The 13420-nt window shown below is 45.5% G+C and overlaps 2 protein-coding genes across 2 annotated transcripts in view; one reads left to right on the plus strand and one right to left on the minus strand.

Moving 5' to 3' along the window:
• Positions 1–728: 728 nt before the first annotated feature.
• Positions 729–13420, plus strand: part of LOC136576811 (acyl-coenzyme A synthetase ACSM3, mitochondrial-like) — a 44191-nt gene continuing 31499 nt past the window's right edge. Inside the window, exon 1 of the transcript XR_010786408.1 lies at positions 729–745. The gene's annotated coding sequence lies outside the window, so the exon portion shown is untranslated. The remainder of the gene's footprint in view (positions 746–13420) is intronic.
• THUMPD1 (THUMP domain containing 1) lies at positions 4463–13373 on the minus strand. Its single transcript, XM_066576393.1, has 4 exons — positions 13124–13373; positions 10628–10808; positions 9411–9659; positions 4463–6427 (listed from the first exon to the last, which is right to left on the minus strand). Exons 1-4 carry the CDS (start codon positions 13322–13324, stop codon positions 6186–6188), a joined length of 873 nt encoding a protein of 290 aa, XP_066432490.1. The 5' UTR covers positions 13325–13373; the 3' UTR covers positions 4463–6185.

Genomic DNA, 13420 nt, shown 5'->3' on the forward strand with positions numbered 1-13420 from the left:
GAACAGAGGTTCCATAATCTAGATGTTAGACGAGCAGTCCTGAAGTATTTGGAGGTCACACATTCCTTCAGGAAGTCTAACAACCTCTTCATTCAATTTCAGGGTCCACGCAGAGGAGGGGCCGCTACTAAGGACTCCTTAGCGCGTTGGGTCAGGAGGGCCATAGAAGAGGCGTACAGATCCCAGGGGATCCCACTCCCGGGCGACGTTAGAACCATTCCACTAGGGTGGTCGCCTGTTCCTGGGCGGAGAGAGCCCAGGCGACAACCGACCAGATCGGCAGAGCCGCCACATGGTCGAGCACTCATACCTTCACTAAACACTATCGCCTGGACCTGGGGGGCCAGCCGTGATATGGCCTTTTGGCGGAAGGTGCTACAGGCGGTGGTCCCTCCCTAAAGCCCTTAGTTGTTGGCACTTCTCCAGGTGTATGCTGTCAGGATGACGAGGGGAAGACAGGAATTAGGTTTACCTGTTAATTCCTTTTCCTGAAGTCATCCTGACAGCATAGGGGCTTTTCCCTCCCCTTGAGTTAATTTTACGTGAAGTAACGTATGGTACTATGATTGCTGTATTAAAGATGATTGGGTAAGCAAAGCCGGGTCACTGTAGTTATTTGGTACACACTGGTGAGCCGGTGGTGGGAGTTGCCTTTTGTATTTTCCGCTTCCTGTCCCAACAGGTGTCCAGCAGACAACCTCCAGGTGTATGCTGTCAGGATGACTTCAAGAAAAGGAATTAACAGGTAGGACCTAATTCCTGTCTTTACTGCATACTACAGGTTGAATGGAGTCCATGAAAGCACTCTTATTTTCATTTACACACTCACACAAGCTTTTTTTTTTTTTGCATGTATAATACACACGTATAAAAACATATGTTCTACTTTACTGCGTGATACGTTGTCATATTCATTGCACAATCACAGTAAACCACTGAGTAATACACAAAGCGGTTTACACGTACGGCCGTGTGAACGAAGTTTTTTAATTGTTACGCTTTGACATTGCTGACATTTTGACTGCGGTTTCAAAGGCACAGAGGGTGGAAATTTTCATGGAAACAGCTCAACATGCCATGTGTTCCGATGAGCACTTCTGCTTGTTTTAGCAAGCGGTGAAGGCTTCAGTATCCGGACACCCACTAATCAAAATTTTCACATGTGATGGCACATCATGAGGTTTTTAAAAGGCTTAGTTACTATAAATTGCTTTCTAGGAAATTGAAATACAGGTAATATTTTTTAATTCAAGCGTAGATTTCTGTGTGCAGCAGATCATCCGTCTTGTATATGGATTTTCCAGCAGCTATAAAAAAAAAAAATCCATGATTTGTTGGAGAAATCCAAGCAGCAGCCGCAGGCAGCGATTGCTGAGACTTTCTGCAGATTCTGTACAGAGATAACAATCTGATAAACTTTTCTAATAAAGGGGGGAAAGGGACCTGTTATTTGTATAGTGCTAACTTATTCCCCCCAAGCAAGCTGGGTACTCAATTTACAGGTGATGGAAGGCTGTGTCAACCTTGAACCGGCTACCTGAACCATGCAGGGATTGAACTCGCAACCTTCAAGTCCTGAGCGAGAACTTAGGACTGCATTTCTGCTGCCTTAACACACTGCGCCATATGAGGCTCCTAAAGTGGAGCAAGTGTCAGTGCAACATGTTACCTGCATGTGGAAGTAAGGGTTTCTTCACACAGCTGTATATTACACTGTAGCAATCTCCCATGTTGCTGCTCACATTACTGTATCATGGACTCTTCCGCTTATGACTGTGTTAATATACTTCAGAAGTCATCAGAGCGACCATCATAGTCTGTACTGGGTACATGCTTGTAACCTATTGTGAGGGTATTGCCATGGGCAGCATTGGTCAATTATCTCATGGCAGGTGGCACATCAGACATCACTACATATTCTAGAGATATGCTATAATTGTCTGATAGGCAATGCTGCTTTTAAGAAAATTAAAGTAGTATTCCTATGTTTGAGTAAGATTTCACTTGCTGTGACCACTAAGGAGAGCGAAGACAGTCAGGACTCTAGAGCCGTAGTAGATTTGCATCAAAACCCTCATGAGGTGAAATTTGCTTATTTCATTTGAAGTGAAATCTGCTCTGAAAATCTACAGTGTGTGGCGGCCGCACATTGTATGCAATGGGTACATTGTCACAAAACACCCAACCTGCTGTATTCAGGTGTGCATTTGTACTCCAAGGGCACCATAGGAGTCTGAGGGTGCGCACCCGATGACCGCGCAAATACTGGTGCAATTTCATGTGGAAATAGGCTGCACAGCCTTTCAAATCACAGGAAGTACAGTAAAATGTGCAGACACGTGTGCGATAGCATGACCTTCATTGTGCAAATGTCACGCTATCACGTGCGGTTTTCCCACTTACGGTCATCTGAAGCTGCCTTACCTTGACATACTGAAGGTTTAGGCCTCATGTCCATGGGCAAAATAGGATTTAAGATCCGCATCTCATAGGGATGCATTGACCACCCGCAGGTAGATAAATGTCAGTAAAAGGGAATTTAAAAAAAATGGTGCATGAAAAAAAGCATGACATGCTCCATTTTCGTGCGGGTCTCCCGTGGGGAAGCCTATGGAAGCCGTCCGGATCCGCGGGAGACCTAAAATATGAATTAACTTACCCGCAGCGGACCGGGCAGTTCTTCTCTTCTTCACGGCCGCATCTTCTTTCTTCGACCGGGTGGATGTGCGCGGCACGCGGCTGGTGGGCCGAGCACATCCGCCGGCCGAAGAAAGAAGATCTGGCCGGTCCGCTGCGGGTAAGTTAATTCATATTTTAAGCGCTCATGTCCGCGGGGCAGGAGGGACCCACTACGGATTCTCCATGGAGAATCCGTAGCGGGCCTGATTTTCCCCGTGGACATGAGCGCTTAAAGTCTACTGCGTTTTTTCCCCCTATATGATGTGCATGAGATCCGGTAAAATCTCATCCACGACTTGTACTGAAACCGCTGCAGATTTTCCGTGTGGAATTTCCACAACATTTAGGCCGCCTGCACACGGGTGGGTCAGATTTCACATGCAGAAACCTGCAGCGGAATCCGACCCCATGTCTGGCCAGTGCCCCCTGCGTACCTGTCCGAAGTAGTCTTATCTGTATTGCGGATGTGCTGCCCATCACTAGGCAATGATGTGGATCCGTGACCTTTCCGCAATGCTGATGGAGCTGTCCACGCAGAATCCACCTAGAAATAGAGTATGCTGTGATTCCCTCCCCCCACCAGTGGAAAACCGCTATTGCTTTCTGCTCATAGGCAGGGAGAAAAAAAACAAACACTTTCCATAGCATGCTATGGTAGGTATTTGCTGCGAAATCCAGAGGCGCACGCCCGCTCCAGATTCCACAATGCAAATCTGTCCGCGTGCAGGCGGCCTTACATAACTACATGGGAACATATAAAGCAATAGGAGAAAAAAAAAAAGCCTGATAGCCGATCAGCTAATTATGGTGGGTCTACTTCCTCTCAGTATTTAAAGGGGTTGTCCCGCGGCAGCAAGTGGGTCTATACACTTCTGTATGGCCATATTAATGCACTTTGTAATGCACATTGTGCATTAATTATGAGCCATACAGAAGTTATCAAAAGTTTTTCACTTACCTGCTCCGTTGCTGGCGTCCTCGTCTCCATGGTTGCCGTCTAATGGCCAAATTAGACGTGCTTGCGCAGTCCGGGTCTTCTGCTTTTCTCAATGGGGCTCCGTGTAGCTCCGCCCCGTCACGTGCCGATTCCAGCCAATCAGGAGTCTGGAATCGGCAATGGACCGCACAGAAGATGCCGGCGGCCATCTTCACCGGGTAAGTAAGAAGTCACCGGAGCGCGGGGATTCAGGTAAGCGCTGTCCGGTGTTCTTTTTTAACCCCTGCATCGGGGTTGTCTCGCGCCGAACGGGGGGGGGGGGGGGGGGGGGGGTTGGAAAAAAAAACAAAAACGTTTCGGCGCGGGACAACCCCTTTAAGGATGGGAGAAGTCCAGCAAGCCACCCATTTTCACTGCAGCAGCAGCGGCGAAGTAGCCATACAGTACGGACAATGGATTGCCCATAACAATGCCAGGATGTGCTGGGTCCTCTTGCCATAACATCCCTATGGACAGGTGGTGTCCTGGTGAGAGCTCAAATATGTCTACTTCTGAAGAAATGTAGAGGAATACACTAAAAGCTCAAAAACAGCAATAAAAAACACTTTAGATTAACGAGACCTTAAGCATCGTATAAGTGCCTGTATCTGACATACCCGTTTCTTCATTCCTTGATCTAGCGACATATTTAAAGGTTTAAAAAAAAAAAAAAAAAAAAAAAGACCGGTCGATCAGGTCCAACCAGTAACCCTACCATGTGCTCCATAATGAAGTGTTCTGTATAGGTGTTGTCGCTTACACGTCACACTGATCACATACGCCAAATGTAAAATACAAACTTTAAAATAAGGAGATAAAAATATTTAATTTACAAAAATGAGTTCCTTTAGGATGAGATGACATCGTACACATATGTAATAAAGTCTGAAGGTACCCAATAGCGTTTCTAGACCAGCTTTAAAGAAAAAAACATCCTTAACCCTTTGCAATCCAATTTTGGATTCAGGGTTTCCTAGGGGGCTTTCTCTTTCTTCCATCATACAATGGCGCCATCTGCTGGCTAGAGCCAGTACTGTGGTGTGGGACATGCTGGAGAGGCCCCCAGCGACAGAGCGGCCAGTAATATACAGTAAGAATACCCTGCCGGACGTCTTCCGACATCGGAGGTGTACAACGTTCAATCAGAATGTCTTTAGACGTCAGACAGTGGATTGGAAAGAGTTAAAACTGCTACCTGCAAAATAGTTATGGCAGCACATGACCGCCGCCAAACTGGTAATTTGTAGTACTAAACACACCCTGCCTGCTGTTGTACATACCTGCATTATCCATAATGTAACAGATCTGCATTTCGTTGTCATCCATTTTCCAAATAGGAGAAACAAAACTGACAAGTTGAGCGGTTTTCCCACTAACTGAAATTAGGGCGCTGGAGGAGGAGTCAAAGTCAGCAGAAACGTACCGTCTGGCTTATTAAAAAAATAAATAAATAAATAAAAAATAAGTTGTTGGAAACCCCCTTTAAGCTAGGTCACATGATCTCACATCATCACTGAGGACAATAAGGTCGTGGTCCGACTCACAAGTTGTCATGAAGACCAGGCTTGGATTTTTTTTTTTAAATCTGTGGACCATGATAACTTGTGTCTCGTCCTGCGACCCCTTTGATTTCAATGAGAGCACAAGGCCACAGCGATCTTTATTTCCTTGACCCATGTCAGGGCCAAAGATCGCTGTGTGGTCCTAGCCTTAGATCATACCATTGCTCTTGTCAGAATGTGTCCCTGACTATGTGCAGTCAATGCTGACCATGTCCCATCGTATAGATAGGGAGGGGTAACATCCTTAGTGTTTAAATTGCCAATCATTGCTATACAGACCTGTAATAAAGAGTCAAACATTGACATGCAGGAATGCAGCCATCAATAGGTGGCGCTGCAGAGTAGTTATTCTAGCTTCCTGATTTGCAATTCTGTAGACACAAGAAAAATGGTAACCTCTCATTTGTCAGTTCGTTCATCCATTTCCAGGAGGAAGAACAAGAGGGGGGGAAAAAAACAAAAACACAAAGTTCGACGACGCAACAGTCCAATGTTGCCATTCCATAGCGAATAAAAGGATTTACTAATACACGTTCGGAAAGTTGGCCGCTCTTTTAAACTAAACGAGGGACTATGAAGGTTTTACTAAACACGATAGAAACCCTCTGATGCCAATGGTGGGCCAGATTTTATGCAACTGTATAAACAAAATAAAACCCCACATAGCACCCGTTATTATAGCTGATAGACCCATCACATACTTTACATCATCACTTAAACACAACACGATACCAGACACGATGTCACCAAGCCCTGCATGTCATACACTACTCCTCTACCCCTGCTCTAAGGAAGGGGCAAGAGTGAAAACAAAAACACTACCGTAAATGTGAACACAGGATGGTACAGCTCGAGTATTTATATTTAAAGTTTTTTCCCTTCGTAACTAATTACAGCTCGCTCTTAAAATCCATAAACCGTGGCAGTCTGTTGGTGGTCTTTGATCCGCCCCCACCTGTACAAGGTTCTTAGGCGTCAGGGCCCACTGGAGGGTCTTCTTTGTTCTGCTCCTTCCCGTCATCCGCTGCCTCTTCCTGTGGCTTTTCCTCCTTGGCGCTCTTTACCACCTCCTGCAGGTTATACTTCCTGAACAGGGTGTAGTCCTTCACCACGCTCAAGCAGCAGACGTTCTTGATGATCTCCACTACAACAGTGTACTCCGGGCTGGTCAGATCCACCTTGTTCTCAGGATTCAGGCTCCCAACGATCCCTGAAACGTAAAGCAGTACCCATCAATGCACCCGGAAGGCATCTCATTACATCTCTGCTAAACTCCCTTGCCCATCTCTGCTGCTTGCCAGCAAAGGGAGAAGGCAGGATGGGGCAGGAGCTAGTGTGTCAAACTCCTGCCCTCGCTCCGATCCTTGCCAGCGGTTGGCAAGGAAAGGGGGCGGGAGTTTAGCAGAACTAGTGTGCAAATCTCCAAACCCTCCCTTTGCCAGCAGCGGGCAGAGAGGGCAAAGGAGTTTAGCAGAGCTGCAGCTAAACTCCCTTCCACCTCCCTTTTCCGGCAGTCTACAGGACTGGTCGGCGTATTCCAGCAAAAGATAGGCCCAGACCTAGCTTTTCCAGTCAGCGTATATCTTTTCCGGACGGACGATTTTACGCACCAAAAATAAATCGCGCATCTGAACACGTGCATGGGAATCCAACGCTTCAGATGGGCGCCATTTTTGGCCGGCGCTTTATTGTGGCACAATAGCTGCGATAAAACGCTAGTGTGAAGGAGCCTCAGGCTGCATTTACATGGAAAAGCGCAATATGGGTCTGAGAAAGTGACAAATATCGGGCTTGTAAAATTGAGATGTTCTATGTGAATGCAACGCAATTTACGAAAAACTGAACATACAACCTTCATGCATCTGTATTCAATAGGAAAGATTTAAACTCACATTAGGGGCGGTGCAATTTTTTTTCTCAAAGATTGGAAATAATGGGCAAGGTTTCTGCCCTCGCAAAAAAAATAGGCCATGACAAATAGGGGGAGGGAAAAAAAAAAAAAAAAATCTGAAAAAATAAATAGACCCATTTCCGTGCATTTTGCAACATACAAAATGCGCTCGTGTACATGCAGCATGACAGGGGGTTCCCAAGTAACAGGTACCACTTTTGGCTGAGATTCCACCCAGCCGCAGCTGCCAATAGCGATCTTACTGACCTTATCGGCAGGATTGTGTGCCTACTGGCAGCCATGACTGGGCAGAGTCTCAGTTCCACATGGTACCTGTTATGTGGGGACACAACCTAGAGTTTCTGTTCAATCACATTTAATTTTGTTAATTTGACAAAAACTATTAAAAACTTCAATTTTTGAAAGCATTTTTACTTTGCAGCTTTTTTTTTTCTTTTAACCACACCTCGGTCAATAGTTGATCAGTGTGGATCTGCTGCTTGGGATCCTCGCTGATCTTTTAGCTCTCTCTCAATGCAGTGGGATCGGGCATTGTCTTTGGTCCTCAGGGCCAGAAGTGTAACCGATGGCTTCATTCTCATTGGGAGCGATGCATTCTATTACACTTCCAGCTCTGCCCGCAATGAGGAGCTGAAAATGTAGTAGCAGGGCTCGTCCCATTCATTTCAATGGGAGTGAAGCACCGATCACCGATGACTATGTCTGGCCCTGCTGCACTGACACTGGGCCGGAGATTCCAAACAGCGGATCCCTGATGATCAGATTCTGATGACCAATCCTGACGATAGTAGTAAATGTCCAAAAGACCCCTCGAGCACAGGGCCATTTTGTATTTTTCAATGGTATCATATAAAGTACTGAAAAGAAGAAAAAAAAAACTAAAATAGAGGGTCGGCATTTCTTGTTTTTACAGCAAACACCACACAGCCAAAAACGGCATGCTAACTTTCAGTTTGGTACTGCTGTAATCATACGGACCCACAGAATAGAGCTTTTGTTGCACTGGTTTTTAAGAAAATATCTTTTAACCCCTTAGTGACGGAGCTTTTTTGCTTTTTTCCATTTTTGTTTTTTCCTCCTCCCTTTTAAAAAAATCGTAACTCCTTTATTTATCCATCGACGTCGCTGTATGAGGGCTTGTTTTTTGCGGGACCAGTTGTATTTTTCAATGGTTCTATTTAATGTACCATATAATGTACTGAAAAACATTTTAAAAAATTTAAGTGGAGAGAAATGGAGAAAAAAAAAAAAGATATTCCGCCATCTTTCAGTGCGTCTTGTTTCTACAGCGCACAAACTGCAACAAAAACGACATGATAACTTTATTCTATGAGTCAGTACGATTACTACGATACCAAACTCGTATAGTTTTTTTGTACTACTTGTACTTTTTTTTACATTGAATTTTTACAAATTCTTTTCTGTGTCCATTTTCTGCACACAATAACTTTTTTATTTTTCTGTTGACATGGTTGAGTGAGGCCTCAGGTTGTGTGGGACATCCTGTCGTTTTCATTGGTACCATTTTCGCATACAATTGACTTTTTGATCGCTTTTATTATATTTTTTCTTGGAGATAGGGTGACCAAAGAAGTGCATTTCTGGCGTTATTTTTTTTGTTTTTGGACCATGTTCACCGTGCGGGGTAAATAATACATTACCTTGATAGATTGGACTTTTACAGACGCAGCGATACCAAACACGTATTTTTGGTTTATTATTTTGATTTTTTTACTGCAAATATGGCAAGAGGGGTTTTTTGAACTATTACTACTTTTTTTTTTTTTTTTTTTTTTTAAATACTTAGTAAAACTTTTTTGTTCTTATTTTTACACTTTCTTTTAGTCCCCAGGGGGGACCACAACCAGCTATGCTTCGATCGCTCCTGCAGTATGACGTAATGCTATAGCATTACGTCATACTGCTTTTTGACAGGCAGTCTATCAAGCCACCCCACGGGGATGGTTTGACAGGCAGTCTGCTAAGGCAGCCCTGGGGCCTTTCAGAAGGCCCCCGACTGCCATGACACCTGCCCGGCTTCCCTGATGGCATATTAACATTTTCTACAACACCTCTGCCTTATTCAGCAACCAGATTGGTTGTTTGGGTTGGCTGATTCAACCTGATTGGTTGTTTGGGCAGAAGAGTTGCAGAAATTGTTAATATGCCTCCCGATCTCACCGCGGGGTGGAAGGGAGGAGGGGGGGGGGGGGGGGGCGTACGGCACCTTTCGTAGATGCCATTGTAACAGAGCTTTCTATGGCCAAATTAATCATCTCACCTGCAAGGTCCTTGATGACCTCCTCCCGGTTCATATGATTGTTATTTCTTGCCTTATACACAATCTGATACGTTCCTTTGTTTGGAACCTTAAACCAAGGCTGGAAGAATGTGTCTGCATATTTCTTGAGATCCTCAGGGAAAGCTTTACAAGTACCGGTGACGGGTAACATCCGGAGGATAACCCGTGTCTTCCTCTTCTTTGTAGTGTACAGATCCTTTAAAATATGGTGAACCAACTTCTCTGGCTCTGAAACAAGACACATGCACTGAGAACAGAAATCCTCCCCCAATGTGGCTGGTAGGCCAAGTAATACAACATTAAATGCTAGAACCAGTATCCCCTGGGGTCGGAGTGGAAGCTACTGCTTGTGTAAGGTCTGGCGCTTGGAATTACGAGTGCGGCCACTACCATGGGGGTTGGACCAGCAGCTTCCGCTCCGACCCCGGTGAATCTTGGCGCTGCCAGTAAAAACCCTTTTAGGCAGGCATAAGCATTCAAGTAGAATCCCCCACTGTTCTAATTCCGCTATTCCACTAGCCTGGGACGGCAACGTGCTGTACATGCATGTGACCCCTGTAGCCAATCACTGGCCCCTACAGTGATGCCTATATGTAATGGCACGAGACTGCTGAACCTAGCGATTGGATGTAGCCATCACATCATCACTGCAGGAAAAGTAAAGACCACCAGAGCGATAGTGCTGGAGTGTTGGTGGGGGATTTAAAAGGCAAGCTGTGGTGACTATAAGCACCATAAACAAAGTTATAATGCTTATAGTTTAAGTGATGTGGAGTCCGGGGAGCTTTTTCTTCATACTTCCCCATTCCTGCAGTGTCCCCCAGTGCATCTACACCAGCTTGACCTTTTTTCAGAGGGCTGTGCATGCACTCCCATAGAGATGAAAGGAAGGGTGCATGCACAGCCCTCTGAAAAAAAGTCAAGCATGCACTGTGGGACACTGCAGGAATGGGGAGGTTGGGGGTGGAAGGAAAGAGCATGAAGAAAGGCTTCCCGGACTCCATATCGCCTAAACTAAGTTATAGCTGATGACAGGTCCCCTTTAAATGTCTCTAGTGGAAGCAAATGCCCTGCAGGAGACATCTCCGGTGAGATGGAGCTGCGGAGCGGTCATCAGACGCACGCCGCCATTCATGTGTCATAAACAAACTCCACCTGGTAACAGATTATCCAGCCCTCGGAGCAAGATAACTTACCTACATTAAGAGTCCTAAAGAAAACAACATTATTGGCGCCACTTTCTATTGACTGAAATCTACATAAATTCTTCTCAGTTGATGTGCGAATCTGGGCAACTTCTTTCTTTAAAGCAGCTTCAACATCATCATCATCTTCCTCCTCCTCACTTCCCGACAGGTTATCTTCTTTGTCACATAGCTGTAAATGGATAAACAAATGAAAAATTTGATCTGCCATCCATATTTACTTTTAAAGGGCCACTGCGGTGATTTTTTTTCATTCATTGTGTAGTTATCCCCCCAGTATATATAAGTGTTACCGTGATTAGTGATTCCATTCTATCTGAAATCCCTAGTCTTTGTCCTTGATGGTCATGTGATCTCATTCTGACCTGCTCAGATCTACTTGGGGTTGTGTGCTCAGTTTTTAGTCAGTTCCTCAGTCTGTGTAATGCAATTACATAGAACCTACCACCAACACTGCCCAGAAGGCGGCACAAACACTCTTGCCACAGTTACTGATGATGATCACATAGCTCCTGCCATACAGATATAATAGAGGAGATCACTGCTCATCCTCTTGACTGTATACTTATTGCCTGTAGCTTATTTAGATAAATACAGAATGTAATGTCAGTGTTTTACTGCAGCAGAGATGGTACAGTCTCTAGCTGCTGATGTAATGCTGTGCTGATGCATCATGTTATTGATGTGAAAGTGAAAATCTCAACATCAAGATGGTGCCTGGTAAGCATCAAACAGGGGGCTGCACTGCACGGAAGTGACTGCAATATATAAAGGAGACCTCCAAAGTGTGACAAGGAATCGGGTAAGGGGAAAAAGGGATGAAAAATGTGTTTTTGCCAAAATGGCCCTTTAAATTTAGGTATAAACAACATAAAGAAGATATAGGCCATGTTCAGATGTTGTGGATTTATAGCAGATTTTGGGTGAAGATTCTGTATGGAAAATCTGCAACAAAGTACAGATCAATGCAAGTAAAGGGTTTTTACTTTTTATTTAAAAAAATTGCATTCATAAGTGTCAGGGGAAACAAATTTGCATGGATTTCAGGGTATGTTCCAGATTTTCAAATCCAGGGCATCCCCTACATATCACAGACCTGTTGAATTAAAGTGTGCTTCAGTTCTCTCCAAGGCAGGTGGGCAGCAGCCCAACTGTGCAGGGAACACTGTAAATGGGCTGCAGCGCTAAGACAGTGGAGCGGACCCTCAGGCGTCAATCAGAAAGTAATGCCAGACCCTAGTGAAAGCCCCCAGGGCTGCCTATGGCATGGCATGGCATGATAGACTGCCTGCCCGATGACTGTACAGTATGATGTAATGCTATGGCATTACATCATACTGTAGGACAATTTTATTTGTATGTAGCCAAAATCATACCTCGAACGTTCGTAAGTAGGGCGCTGTCTGTATTTCGGTCTTTCTGAGCATGATCAGCCAGGCTTTGATACTTTTTCACTTCATTTTGTGATACATGCGCAGTACAAAAATATACTTGGGTGGGAGGTGTTCTAGGTTTCCTTTAACTCAAACCCGCAGACCTGGCGATATTATTTAGGCGGAGTCATTAGTCCGCAGCAGGACCTGCTTGATGTCTTATATAGCTATGTAGGAGAGCTCTGTAAGGCCTCTTTCACACGGGCTACAAAGCATCGCTCATGTGAAAGAACCTGTTGGAAACCATGGGATTTACATGCATGTGTTTTGTAGCTATGTCGCATCGCTACGAAATCTTACGATTTTGTAGCCTGTGTGAAAAAGGCCTTAGGCCTCTTGAAATATAAGCCCTACCTCAAAAATAAACCCTAGTTGCAGATACAAATAAGTATACAATCACCTTGGAAGCGCTGTCCAGGGCTCTGCTGCAGCTTCCTCCCATCCCCGGCACTGGTCTTCATCTCTTATGGCCGGAGATTGAAAAATCTCCGCCTCCTGGAAGCGCCGGCTGTGATTGGCTGATGCTTAGCCAATCAGAGCCAGCGCTTGATGAATGGCTTTGATTGGGGGGGGGGTTGAAAAAAAAAAACAAAAAACCCGTTTCGGCGCGGGACAACCCCTTTAATATAATTTGGTTCAATAAATGTTAGTGAGTCTTCGACTGGGTGGCGGTGGGGAGCGGTTCTTGCCCTTTGGGCAGTTTTGATGTCAGTTATTGTTACTAAGCCCTGTGTATGCCCTGGGGCACTTTTTGTATACTCAGTGCATCAGCATGGGATGCATGTACTCCCTGGATGTGGCTACTAGGGCTGATGTACCGCCACACCGGATGTCCAGGAGATCTAACCCACAGGTAAGCCTTAAACACATGGCGAAATTAAAGGGGAGCGATATGCATCACCTACAGCAATCATTAGCTGCCCTTTGGTTACAGCAGTGGATTCCACCATAGCTGCAGAACTACAACTGCTAGGATGCAATGCAGCAGTCATGGCATGATGGGAGTTGTAGTTCCCGAGCTTGGTGATCACTTGCATGAGCAGCGGGCACCTACCTTCTCGGCGCCATATAGCAGGTCTCCGTACTCGGTGAGCAGGCTGTAGGCTTCCCCGATGCACTTCCTTTCGTTCATATTGCAGGTGATGAGGATGCCCTGCATGCCCACCTCCAGCTGCCTGCCTCCCCTGTGCCGCTTGGCATTGCCCAGGTACTGCCCCTTCCCTCTCTTCTTCCCCTTCTGGACCTCGGAGCTCATGGTGCCTGCTGGACTAACAACACAGCGCCGCTCACAGAGAACACGTGGTCTGAGGCGCCTGCTTCTGACGTCACCAGGACGCGCCACTGAAGTGAC

Source organism: Eleutherodactylus coqui, chromosome 8, assembly GCF_035609145.1.
Source record: "Eleutherodactylus coqui strain aEleCoq1 chromosome 8, aEleCoq1.hap1, whole genome shotgun sequence".
NCBI lineage: Eukaryota > Metazoa > Chordata > Amphibia > Anura > Eleutherodactylidae > Eleutherodactylus > Eleutherodactylus coqui.

What these genes read in the sequence shown, in the direction of transcription:
- THUMPD1 (XM_066576393.1), bottom strand. Translation starts at nt 13,324, where the DNA reads ATGAGCTCCGAGGTCCAGAAGGGGAAGAAGAGAGGGAAGGGGCAGTAC. An exon ending in CTTTAGGACTCTTAATGTAG is followed by an intron (nt 9,660 to 10,627) that starts GTAAGTTATCTT and finishes GTCTTGTTTCAG; the next exon opens with AGCCAGAGAAGTTGGTTCAC. An exon ending in GGTCATCAAGGACCTTGCAG is followed by an intron (nt 6,428 to 9,410) that starts GTGAGATGATTA and finishes TTTACGTTTCAG; the next exon opens with GGATCGTTGGGAGCCTGAAT.